The 13,285-nt window shown below is 44.4% G+C and overlaps 1 protein-coding gene across 1 annotated transcript; it reads right to left on the bottom strand.

The window, feature by feature from the left end:
- Positions 1-998: 998 nt before the first annotated feature.
- Positions 999-5,788, bottom strand: SBDS (SBDS ribosome maturation factor; the record flags this gene model as incomplete). Its single annotated transcript, XM_080702524.1, has 5 exons — positions 999-1,127; positions 2,463-2,627; positions 4,322-4,522; positions 4,867-4,996; positions 5,661-5,788. 5 exons carry the CDS (start codon positions 5,786-5,788, stop codon positions 999-1,001), a joined length of 753 nt encoding a protein of 250 aa, XP_080558650.1.
- Positions 5,789-13,285: the final 7,497 nt, after the last annotated feature.

The following is a 13,285-nucleotide window of genomic DNA, read 5'->3' as shown; positions in this document are numbered from 1 at the left end:
CCCAAACAACTGCAAACAAACTCCAAAATATAAGGGTTGGGGAAAATAGTTCAGTGGTAGTGCCAACAGGCTCAATACCCAGTGTCGTTCTCCCACCCCCCCACACAAAAAAGAAAAAAAAAATATGTATCTTACATCTTGTCCGTTTAGGTGTTTAAATACTAAAGTAATTACATCCAATTACATATCAAATAATATTAACTAAAATTTATCAGGTGTTTATCAGAACAGGCCTTGTTCTAAACATTGCATATTGACTTATTTAATCCCACCAACTCCCTAACTACCATCAACAAAGGCAGAGGATAAAATGGGAGTTAAGAAGCTGCCTGGACACACAGTCACAGTTTAATAAAAATAACAGTAGTTTTATTGATTACATATAATTTCAGCTATATTAATATATATTATAAATTTGAAGAATTAGAAATAAATGACTATTGTACCAAGAGTGCTCTAAGTCATGGCAGCATGTTCCATGAAAAGTACTGAAATCCCGCAGTCATCATATATCTATTTTCAGAAAAATCAGGAAGTCATCATCCAAACTTCACATTAAGTTACCCCTATACACAGACTGCATTAAGCAGAATGAAGATACATGTTTTCTTTTCTAGCAAATACTGTCTGTCACACAGACCTATGCCCCAAACAATATTACTTATATCTTGTACAAAACCTAACTTTTTCTCCACAAGAGCTGCCCCAAATAACTCTCACTTTGGAAAGCGAAAGGCACTGACCACAGCACAAGGCTACTCTGAATGTTGCAGTTTTGGGTTTTCACTTTTGCCTAGAACCCCAACTTATAATTATAATGCACTCACTCCCGCATTCTAGTCACGTAGGAAAAGTCTTTTTTTATGTACATACTTAACACGAGACGGAAAGTGTCAAATCGACTGAGCAGGTTTTTTGGCAGATCACAGAAAAGAAACAGTGCTATTGGAAACGAACACCTTTGCTTTAGTGTTTTGTGGCTGAGCGCCTGACGGATGTCATTCAAATGTCTCATCTCCTTCTTCCACATCTTTCAAATTGAGGACTTCCAAAGAACCTCTGCCTTTTGTTTCCTTTTGTATCAGCTCATCGATTTCTCTGAAGCAACCGGGGTCAATCAGACACACCTGAAACATTTAATAGCCGTTTACCACGTGAGGTCAAGTGTCAGGACGGAGTAAGTACAGCTTACGATTCTTTAACTTCCTTGAGGACAGACACGGCGTTCCAGCATCCCTAATCCTGCAGTAAGCTATGCTCTGTAGCATCCTATGCTGCGGTGGAGAAGGCAACTTGTAGTTCAGCTCTTCAGTAAGTGCCTGGGCAGGCCCTCCCGTCGAGGCCTCATCCAGGCCGCGTGGGGGTGCACTCCCGTCATCCTAGTACTTGAGAGGCTGAGGAAGGAGGATCACAGCTTCCTGGCCAGCCTCGGTGACTTAGTGCAGCCCTCAGCAGCTTAATGAGACTGTTTGCAAATAAATAAAATAGGGCTGGGGATGTAGCTTGGAGGTAGAATGCCCCTGGGTTCAATCCTCAGTACCACCAGAAAAAGAAAGAAGGAAAAAAGAAAAAGACTTCTCCAGTTGAGAATAGAGTTCAATGGTATACTGCTTGCCTAGCATTCTTGAGACCTTGAGTTCAACCCCCAGCACTACAAGAATGATTTATCCCAGACTGCCGCTGTAAAAAGGAGTTGGACTAAAAGACTATGATCCTCCCTTCATACTAAAATTTAGCTTTTTTTTTGGGGGGGGGGGATGGTGGTACTGGGGATTGAACTCAGGGTTATTCTGCCTCTGAGTGACACTCCCAACCATATATATATATAAAAAAATTTTTTTTTTGGCAGTGCTGGGATAGAACCCAGGGGCATTCTACCTCCGAGATATACCCCTAGCCCTATATTTTTTATTCTTTATTTTGAAACAGGGTCTCACTGAGTTGCAAAGGCTCACTAAGTAGCTGAGGCTGGCTGCAAACTGCAATCCTCTTGTCTCAGCCTCCCAAATGCTGGGATTACAAGCGTGCGTCACCACACCCAGCTCCCAACCCTATTTTATTTTTATTTATTTTTTGCTGCTGGGGTTGAAATCAGGGGCATTCTACCTCTGAGCTATACCCCCAACCCCTTTTATTTGTTGTCTGGAAACAGGGTCTCACTAAGTTGTGGAGGGCCGTATTAAGTTGTTGAGCTGGCTGTGAACCTGCAATCCTCCTGTCTCAGCCTCCCAAGTACTGGGATTACAAGTGCGCACCACCACACGTGGCTTGCAAAAACGCCTAAGTGTGCTTACCAGCGGCACAGTTCTACACAGACCCTGACAATATTAACCTAACTCTAGGTGACACATTTCTGGGAACAGCTTACTGTCCGGAACTTCTAAACGTTTGCTACACATTTATGTCTAGAAGACAAGCGATTCTGGTGGTATGAGGCAAAGGAACAAGTGTCTTAATCTTACGATTTCCAGCTGCTCGTTGTAGTCTTCGCTCTCTATCACCTTGAGCAGGGGCTTGAGCTTGTCTTTCAGCTTCTTCCCCTCGTTCACTGGGAGAATGAAGCGCAGTCGCATGTGAGCGCGCTCTATCTTCATCTTGTCCTTTAACTGCTTTATCACCTCCAAAGCCTGTAGAGACAACAGGGGGTGCCGGGGATTTCTTTGCTTCTGCTGCTGCACTATTCAGAAAATGCTTAACGACAAAGCAGTTCTCACCCAGCTGCACCAGGTGATGGTTTCTGAGCCACGACACAAAAAACATAAATAACCACAGAAGAAAACAGAAAAACTGGGCATTGTCAAAGTAAAAAAAATTCTGAGAAGGGTGTGGTAGTGCACGCTTGTAATCCCAGCACTTTGGAGGCTGAGATAGGAGGATCGCTGTTCATGGACAGCCTTGGCTATTTAGTGAGGCTCTTTGCAACTCTGTGAGACCATTTCAAAGTAAAGAATAAAAAAAAAAAAAATAGGGCTGGGAGTGTAGATCGGAGGTACAATACCCCAGGTTCCAACCCCAGCAACACACATACACAAAAAAATTCTGTGCTTCAGTCGGGCATGATGGTGCAGGCTTGTAATCCCAGTATTTGGGAGGCAGAGACTGAAGGATGGTGGTTCACAGGATAGCCTCAGCTACTTAGTGAGGCCCTGTTTCAAAAAAATAAAAACCACAAAGCCGGGCGTGGTGGTGCACACTGGTAATCCCAGTGCTTTGGAGGCTGAGACAGGAGGATTGCGCAGGTTCAAAGTGAGGCTCTCAGCAACTTAGTGAGACCCTGTTTCCAAATAAAATATAAAATAGGTCTGGGAGGATGGCCCGGCAGTAGAAAAGCCCCTGGGTTCCACCCTGAGTAACACACACACACACACACACACACACACACACACACACACACACACACACAACACACACACCAAAAAAAAAAAAAAAAACCCACTAAAAATAGGACTGGGGGTATGGCTCAGAGGTAGAATGCCCCTGGGTTCCTATCCCCATCCCCATCCCCAGTACTGGGAAAAAAAAATATATATATATATGAAGGGAAAAAACCACCACAGAATGGGAGAAAATATTTGCAAAATTATTTGAAAAAAGACTAGTATTGAAAATCTGCACAAACTCTTATAATTAAAGAAACGAGCAAGGAATAGATTACTCTGAAGCAGATACACAAGGACATAATAAGCACATGAAAATATGCTCAGATCATTGGTTATTAGGTACATGCAAATCATAATCACAAGATACCACCAGGATGGTTCTAAGAAAAAAGGTGGACAATAAGAACATTGCCAAGGAGGCGGAGAAACCACACCACTTACACACCAGTGGTGGGAAGGCCAACGCTTTTGGAAAAGAGTTTGGCAGTTCTTACAGGGTTAACTATAGGCAGGCATGGTGCCTATGCCTGTAATCCCAGGACTGGGGAGGCTAAAACAGAAGGATTTCAGGTTCAAGGAGAGCTTCAGCAACTCAGCAAGGCCCTCAGCAATTTAGTGAAACCCTGTTTCAAAATAAAAAGTAAAACAGGGCTGGAGGTGTAGATCAAAGGTGGAATGCTCCTGGGAGCAATCTCCAGCCCCACATACGCATACACACAAAAATCCAAATTTTGTTTTTAAAGGTATGATTTGGATAGAAGGTTAGAGTCCTATGTATATTTGTATTTAGTTTTTATAAAAGTAACTTTTATCAATCTGTTCCCCAAATCGTTCAAAACCTCCAAATGATTTGTTTCTGTGAAGATCCATTATTTAATAATTTATTTAGGGAAAACCGACACCCATAAATATATGTTTGGATGACAATAAAAGCCACTCACCTGCTGTTTTGTACTCTTGTTGGGTTTGACTGAATAGTGGATATCCTTCATAGCTCTCTCAATGAGGATAACGGTATACGGTCTCTTTGTTTCTGGGTTCACACATTTCTCAGCCACAATGGTTGCAATATCCCTAAACATCTGTTCCAGCTGCGTGTGCCTTTCTTTATCTGATACTTGAACCTCTCCTTTAGTCAGAATCTAAAAAGAACCATCAAATTTAAGAAAGCAAGCAGGGTACTGTGGTGCATACCTGCAATCCCAGCTACTCAGGAGGTGGATGCAGGAAGATTGCAAGTTTGATGCCAGCCTGGACAGTTTGACAAGACCCTGTCTCAAAAAAGAGAAACAACAACAAAAAAAGGGCCGGGAATTTAGCTCAGTGGTAGAGTTCTTGCTTAGCATTTGTGAGGCCCCTGAGTTCCATACCCAGTGCTGCCACAAAAAGAAAAAAAAAATAAAGACACTTTAAAGTTTAACACCTACAAGTACTTATGCTGCAAATCAATGTTGAGGTCAGTTACGCTGCAGAGGAAAGAACCTACCTGCTTACAGATTTCAGTCTGGTCATCTGTTCCAAATGCACTGATAAGATCTTCCTTCTTTGCAACCTGACCTTTAGAAACATTTACAAACACCGAGTGGGTCTGCAGGACTTCGTCAAGGTCTTTTTCCCTTGGGAGGGCAGGACACAAAGTACTAAGTGAGTACACTTGAAACCCGGATTTTCATTTACATATAAAAAAAAAAAAACAAGATGGCAACAACACCGACAGCCAGAAACAATAAACTCCTAAACGATCGGCAGTATCCAAGGTTCAATTTCAAAACTCAGAACTGCATTTGTACCTCCATTTACTCATAGTAGGAAACCGTCACTGGAGTATTAGGAAATACCAGGATGGGTGGGGCAGGCTGCCGTCACTAAACACCCTCTAGATGGCCATGGTGAAACACTGCGCAGTTTCGTTAAACTAGTGGGGGCTCCTGAGATCTGTGATGTCAGATGAACTTCGACAGTTAGGTGGAAGAGTGGGCTCCTGGTCTTTATCACTGTTTTGGGAAAAGGACCAAAATGGTCGCGCTTTTTGGTTGTAACGTTTATGACACAAAATCCAAAACTAAAACCCCACACCTACAATCCTATCAGAACCAAAGGGGAATAAAAAAAAAAAAAAAAAAAAAAAAAAGGACGGGAAGGCCTTCTCAGGCTCAGGGCAGGCGTAGTTTTCCATTTCCTTCCCTGATCAGACCTCAGCTGGGCCCACTCACTGGACGTGGCCAGACAGCCCGCCCGGGAAGCCAGCTCCGGCCGGGGCCGAGGGAGAGGGTCACTCACACGCCACTCCGCCAGCCGACGACCTTGTTTTTGTAGCAGGCGATTTCGAAGCGCTTCCCACCGCGCTTCATCCGTACCACCGCCACATTGGTGAGGCGGATCTGGTTGGTGGGGGTGAAGATCGACATTGTGGCTGCGCACAGACCTCAGGCCGAGTAAAACGGGGCAGGTCTGCGCTGCCAGGCCTTGAGGGCCGCCGGCGCCCGGTTGTAACGACCCCGCGGCGCGCGGAACCGCAACGACCGCAAAGTGCGCGGCGCGGCGCCTCCCTCAGCCCCGGGAAGCGCCACAGGCGTACTCCGTCGCTGACCTAGTGCGCAGGCGTCAAACAGTGCGGCAGCCCAGGAAGAGAGCAATGACGCATGCGCATTGTGGCTTACGTCATCTCTCCGTGCCCCCAAGAGGGAGGCGCGTTTTCTTGATGTAATTTACTTAAGCCAATGAGCTCAAGAGCTCTGATAGGAGGGTGGCTGGTGTTTAAAAACCGAGTGGAAACACAGCACTGTCATTACATAGTTCTCCAGAATTCAGGGGTCACACCCACTTTGACATTTCATTTTATATATATTTTGGTACTGGGCATGGAACCCAGGGACATTCTACCTACTAGTTACACCCTCAGCCCTATTTTTTTATTCTTTTATTTTGAAACAGGGTCTCACTGAATTGCAAAGGGCCTCACTAAGTAGTTGAGGCTGTCCGCGAACCGGGAGCCAACCGTTTCAGCCTCCCAAATGCTGGGATTACAAGCGTGCGCCACCACGCCCGGCTGATATTTTTTTTTCGGGTGTGGGGAGGGAACCCAAAGGCATTTGACCTTCGAGTTACACCCCCTGCTCAAATTTTTAATTATTATTTTTTAAAACAGGGTCTCACTGAGTAGCGGAGGGACTCACTAAGTAGCTGAGGCTGTCCGAGAACCGCGATCCTCCGGTCTCAGCCTCTCCAATCCTGGGATTACAAGCGTGCGCCACCACGCCTGGCTAACATTTTTATTTTTTAAAAATTATTTTGTGTGTGTGTGTGTGTGTGTGTGTGTGTGTGCGCGCGCGCGCGCGCGCTCGCGCTGTGGATCGAACCCAGCGCCTAGCACATGCTAGGCATGCTACTCTACCCCTGAGCTACATCCTCTCAGATAATAGGAAAAAAACCCAAAAGTAGAGGAAAAAGTGTAGTGAAGCCCTCTTACCCCGTTTCGACAATTATCAACACGTTGTTTTATTTCTCCTTTCTTCCATATTTTGTTGGATATTTTAAAGCAAAGTATCAAATGATTTTAGCCCTAAATACTGCATTATATATCTTTAGCAGATACAACCGATATTAATAATTGTTCAATACTATCTAATAGACATTGCATACACGACCTCCCCAACAGTTTTTTTTTTCTTTTCCTTTTTGGTATTGGAGATGGATGCTTGGGGTATTCCACCTCCGAGCTACACCCTCACACTTCTTTTTTACTTTGAAACAGGTCCTCCTGCCAAGTTAACGAGGCTGGCCTTGAACCTGAGATCCTCCCGTCTTGGCCGCCCAAGTAATGGAATTATAAGCGTGCGCCACCTCGCCCGCCTTCAATCACGCCATTTTACAGTCATTTTTTTTCCAACTGAGATCTACACGGGCCCCCACACACTGCATTTGGTTGATGTTGCCCTTAGTCTTTTTTTTAACATTCCCCTCTTTTTCCCCCCTCACTCCCGCCGTTCATTTTGACAGTCCGTCTCTCCGGACACGCCCCTTTCCACTCTGAGCCAATCCAAGTGGAGCCGGAAGCTCTTACTTTGTCGTCTGGTGCTCTGGTTGGTGCCTTCTTCTGACCCCGCCCCCTTCCGTTCTGAGCCAATCCAAGCAGGGCTGGAAACGCTTCGGCTCTTCATCCCAGAGCTCTGGGCGGTGCTTTCCGTTGGGACCGCCCCCTTCTCCCTCTAAGCCAATCAGAGCAGACCTTGGAGCTCTGCGGCTTCCTTTCCCGGAGCTTGGGCTTCCCTCTAGGTCCACCTCTTTCCCTTCTGGCCAATCCGGGCGGCGTTGTGAGTGGCATGGCTTCCCTGAACTTGTGAGCTGGGGACACCGCTGGTACTGAGAGGCGGCTCTGGCTGTTTCCCAGTACTGGCGCCGGCCTCCAGGTCGGAGGATCTAGTTCCTGACTTCGTGCCGGGCTCGGGCCCTGAGGAGGATGGGTAAGGGCCCCGACTGGCGAGGCTCGCGCGGCGGGAGGGAGGAAACCGTTCCCCGTCTGCGGCGGGAGGCGGCCTCGGCCCTTTCCTCTCAGAGGCTGCGGCGCTCGTTGGCGTGCGACGGCCCCCTCTGGGAGGCAGGGGGAATGAGCTGCGCTTGTGACTGGGCTTTTGCCTTTCGAGGCTAGCCAGGGAGTGAGTTTAGAATAAATCCACGCTTCAAACTCCAAATAAAAGGAAAAAAAATCCTGCCCCCCCCACCCACGTGTATTAAGACTTTTGGTCTTTTCCAGCAGCACCTGTAAACCCTCAGTGTCAGGTTCACCTGTTGAAATTGCTTCCAACTTCAACATTTGAGGTCAGCCTTTTGCATTACTTTCTTCAAAAAAAAAAAAAAATTGGGGCGTGAGGCCAGCTGTTTGAGAGCCCTTTACAAGTAGCTGTAGGTCTTAAAACATACAGGTGGGAGAAACGGAAGTGCTTTTACCGCTATTCTGAACGTTACTTACCGAGTAAGAACAAAGAATAACAATTCCACATGAAACGTTTTCACTCTGTATTTCTTTCTCCTCATTTGGAAGTTTTCTCTTGCTTCCAAGTGCAAGAGACAATAAAAATGAAGATACAGTTTTATATTCTTATTCTTGAATCAGCATCATCATGATAATTTTTATTACATTACAATGTAGTGTGTTATTATTCGATTATTAGGTGTGTGTGTGTGTGGGGGGGGGTGCTGGGGATTGAATCCAGGGGTATTCTCCCTCCAAGCTAAACCCCAGCCCTATTTTATTTTTATTTTGAAACAGGATCTCACTAAGTTGCTGAGGACCTCGCTAAATTGCTGCGACTGCCCTCGAACCTGTGATCCTCCATTCTCAGCCGCCCAAGCACTGGGATTACAAAGCGTGCACCATCACGCCGAGTTACTAGGGTTTTTAAAAATAAAGTTTATATGCCGGGTTGGTGGCGCATGCTTGTAATCCTAGTACTTGGGAAGCTGAGACAGAAGGATCACAGATTAACCGACAGCCTCATCAAGTAGTGAGATTCTTATCAACCTAGCGAGACCTTGTTTCAAGATAAAAATAAAAGCTGGGCGTGGTGGCCCACGCTTGTAATCCCTGTGCTTGGGAGGCTGAGACAGGAGGATCGCACAGGTTCGAAGCCAGCCTCAGCTACTTAGTGAGGCTCTCAGCAACTTAGTGAGACCCTGTTTCCAAATAAAGTATAAAATAGGTCTCGGAGTGTAGCCCGGAGGTAGAAAGCCCCTGGGTTCCACTCCCAGTACCACCACAAAATAAATAATAAATAAATAAATAAATAAATAAATAAAAAAAAAGCTGGAGGTGTAGCTTGTAGGAAGAATACCCCTGAAATCAATCCTAGTCCCCCCAAAAAATTTATAGTAGGATTATCAACTATGAAATTTTGTTTTATTATTGCTTTTACATTCTTAAAGCAGGGATGGATATCTTTGTATATGGATATCTTTGTATAATTTTAACCAAAATTATGTATATGTATCATTTTAAATTTAGATGCGTCTTTGGATATGTGGGACCTCTCCTCACCTTTTTTATCGTTATGGATAAACAGGTTTTACATTTATTTGGGCTTTGCTCTTGGCATTAGCCTTTGGATTTGTGTCCAGATTGTCATCAAAAAGCAGGTAGGTGGAATGATTTTCTTTTCTTTTCCTTTTAATAAGAGAGTATCAGATTTATAGGGAACTTAAAGTGCAGATTTTTTTCTTTTTGCGGGTCTGGGGATGAAACCCAGGGGCATTTGACCTCCGAGCTGCACCTCCTGCCCTGTTTTTTTTTAATTTTTTATTTTGAAACAGGGTCTCACTAAGTTGTGGAGGGCCTCACTAAGTAGCTGAGGCTGTCTGCAAACTAAGATCCTTCAGTCTCAGCCTCCCAAATGCTGGGATTACAAGCGTGCACCACCATGCCCGGCTAAGTGCGGAACTTTATTTCATTTGTGGTATTAGGAACGGAACCCAGGGTCATTCTAACTCTGAGCTATGTCCCCAGCATTTTCTTTAAATTTAATTTTGAAACAGAGTCTCACTAGGTCGAAAATCACTTATTATTTTTGTTTGTGGCACTGGGGATGGATCCTAAGGGCGTTCTACTTCCGAGCTATACCCCCAGCCCTATTTTATTCTTTATTTTGAAACAGGGTCTCACTAAGTAACAGAAGGCCTCACAAGTTCCTGAGGCTGGCCGCAAACAGGCAGTCCTCCTGTCTCAGCCTTCCAAATACTGGAATTACAAGTGTGCATTATCACTCCTGATTAATGCGAATCATTATAGTCTTAAAAACCTTGGGTCTTAGCCGGGCGTGGTGGTGAATGCCTGTAGTTTCATTACTTGGGAGGCTGAGACAGGAGGATCACAATGTTGAACCGAGCCTCAGCTACTCAGCATGGCCTTCAGCAACTTAGTGAGACACTATTTAAAAAAAAAAAAAAATAGAGCCGGGCATGGTGGCACACCTTGTAATCCCAGCATTTGGGAGGCTGAGACAGGAGGTCTGCAGTTTGCAGACAGCCTCAGCTACTTAGTGAGGCCCTTTGCAACTCAGTGAGACCCTGTTTCAAAAATAAAGAATAAATAATAGGGCTAGGAGTGTTGCTCGGAGGTAGAATGCCCCTGGGTTCCATCCCCGGTACCACACACACACACACACACACAAAATAGGGCTGGGGGTGTAGTTCAGAAGTAGAATGTCCCTGGGTTTAATCCCCAGTAATACACACACACACACACACACACACACACACACACACACACACACAGTCCTGCCTTTAATTTTTTAATTTTAAAAATTTCTTTGCGGATCTGGGGATAGAACCCAGGGGCATTTGACCTTCGAGCTATACCCTCTGCCCTATTTTTTTATTCTTTATTTTGAAACAGGCCCTCACTGAGTTGTAAAGGGCCTCACTAAGTAGCTGAGGCTGTCTGCGAACCGCGATCCTCCGGTCTCAGCCTCCCCAATGCTGGGGTTACAAGCGTGCACCACCACGCCTGGCTGAGTCCTATCTTTAAAGGGCCTAATTACACCAAGAAGTAAATATTTGAGGAGTACAACCAGAAAGATTAAGAAAATAATAAAGATGGCCAGTATCTGTGTTAATTTTTATTCCTACTGAAGTTGGGAAAATATGGACACTTTATGGACTTTGCACAATTGATTATCTTCAAGGCCAAGAACTCACAAGAGAAACCTATTCCAAAAGCAACTCAGGACTTGACGACAAATGGTTATATCCCCCTTCAAAAGGAGCCAATCTTTGTATCTGGAGTCAAGATTTTTTATGGCTCCCAAACGGGTACAGCAAAGGTAAGAACTTTACATGATGATTTTCCTTTGGTTTCCTGACATTTGAAGAAAATTCCTGAGACGTGTTCATTAGCAGTGAACTGAGTTAGTCTCCTGAAGTTTAGCCGCCTCTTCTTTCCATCGTACATTTTCCCTTTCCAAGTTGCTGGGCTCCTTCTCTTGTGCCCGGTTACGGCTGCTGGACGGTGTCTGGTGGTCACCGCCATGAAGCTTGCTTCTGCTCAGCAGGGTGGAGAGAGTTCTTAGTCCATGACTGAGGCCTGTGGGCCGAAGAATAGGGAAGAGGGCAAAGAGGATTACAGCGCCGGTGTCCAGACGGGGCCCTGACTTTCCCAAGTTCACGCATCTACTTAATGGAAGGCGTTTTGATTTCTAACAGGGTTAAAAGTGTTGAAGATGGACAGTAAGGTAGATAGGTTGCAGATACCTGGCTGAAAGCTGCTTCACATTCTTGTATCTGGATGATGGCTGCTTCTTTTTTTTTTTTTTTTTGTGGTACTGGGGTTCCTGGAAGCCCTTCTACCTCAAGGCTACACTCCCAGACCTATTTTATATTTTTGAAACAGGGTCTCTTTAAGCCAGCGCCGCTGGCTTCGAACCTGCGGGGTCCTCCTGTCCCCGCCTCACAAGCGTGCGCCACCACGCCCGGCTGCTTCTTTGTTTTGAATGATCACAGTTATTTAGTGCTTCCTAGGAAAAGGTTCTATATAAGGCTAGCATGAAAATGAATTATAAAAAAAAAGTAAAGGTCTGTTATTTTTGTACGCTACTAAAGAGGGTTCTACTGCCCTCTTGTGGATATTATTCAGAAGAATACTTGTATTAAGAAAAAGCAGATCTATTTAAAAAAAAAATACTTCTTAGGCTTTCAGTACTCTAGTATTGGTACTTTACTACTTTTGATTTCTCCGATGGCTATTTCCTTAGCTTATAACCTGCCTATGCGGTGTTTCTGGATTTATCAATAGTAGAAAAGGTTATTGCATCCTTATTGTAGTTATTTAACACAATCCTCAAATCTCAGTGGCTTGATATTGCTATCTGCATGGTCGTTATGTGGGTTCAATGGCCGTGCTCCATCTTAAATCTGTGCCATCTAAAGACTTCTTTATTCTGCGTTCACCTTTGATTCATAGTTGGCTATGTGTATAAGACTGTTCAAAACTTTTTTCCTAGCTGGGTGTGGTGGCACACTTCTGTAATCCCAGTGCTTGGGAGGCCGAGACAGGAGGATTGCAGATTCAAGGCCAACCTCAATAACTTTAAATAAATAAATAAATAAATAAATAAATAACAAGGCCTAGGAGTGTAGCTCAGGGGTAGAATGCTCCTGGGTTCAATCCCTAGTACCACACACACACACACAAAAGATGAAAAAAAACAACAACGACAACAACAAACAAAACAATAAACAAAATAAACCTTTCCCCCCATGACTTTGAAGACATTTCTATGTTGTCTTCCAGCAGGTAGTGCTGCTGATGAGAAGATGAATTTCCATATTTCTTTGTAGATAACTTTATTTTTTTGTTTCTGAAAATTTTTGTGCCATTTTCTTTTTTTTTTCTTGATGTCGGGACACTTTTGTGAGACAGTGATTAGGTTGAATTTCATTTAGCTTTTAGTATATTGTTCTCTGAATTACTAAGGCTAGTCCTCCTTACTGTCATTTGCCAGCTTCTCTTCAGCTTTTTTGGGATTGAACCCAGGGCCTTGCACTAAAGTTATACAGGTTAGATGGCCGTGCTCCATCTTCAATCTGTGCCATCTAAAGACTTCTTTATTTTGCGTTGGAGTTACATCCCCAGGTCTCTCTTATTGACCCTAAGAAAGGAGTGTTTCAGAGTCCTTGAAACTGTGTCTAGAAAGTGAATCTAAAGATCAATATTCACTTGACTCCTTATAGGACCTTATTATCTAGGTCTTTAAATTCTGTTTATTAGTTCATGGATTAGCAAAATTTTCTAGGGCCAGATATTTTATTTTATATATACTTTTAGGTTTTGTAAACCATATTGTTGCAAGTACTCAACTCTGCTGATGTAGGATGGAAGCAGCCATAGACATGAGAACAAATGGGTGTGGCTTAGC

This window comes from Muscardinus avellanarius (assembly GCF_963383645.1).
Source record: "Muscardinus avellanarius genome assembly, chromosome: 10".
Taxonomy (NCBI): domain Eukaryota; kingdom Metazoa; phylum Chordata; class Mammalia; order Rodentia; family Gliridae; genus Muscardinus; species Muscardinus avellanarius.
The sequence above is the reverse complement of the archived record's forward strand: the minus strand, read 5'-3'. Positions and strand labels throughout refer to the sequence as shown.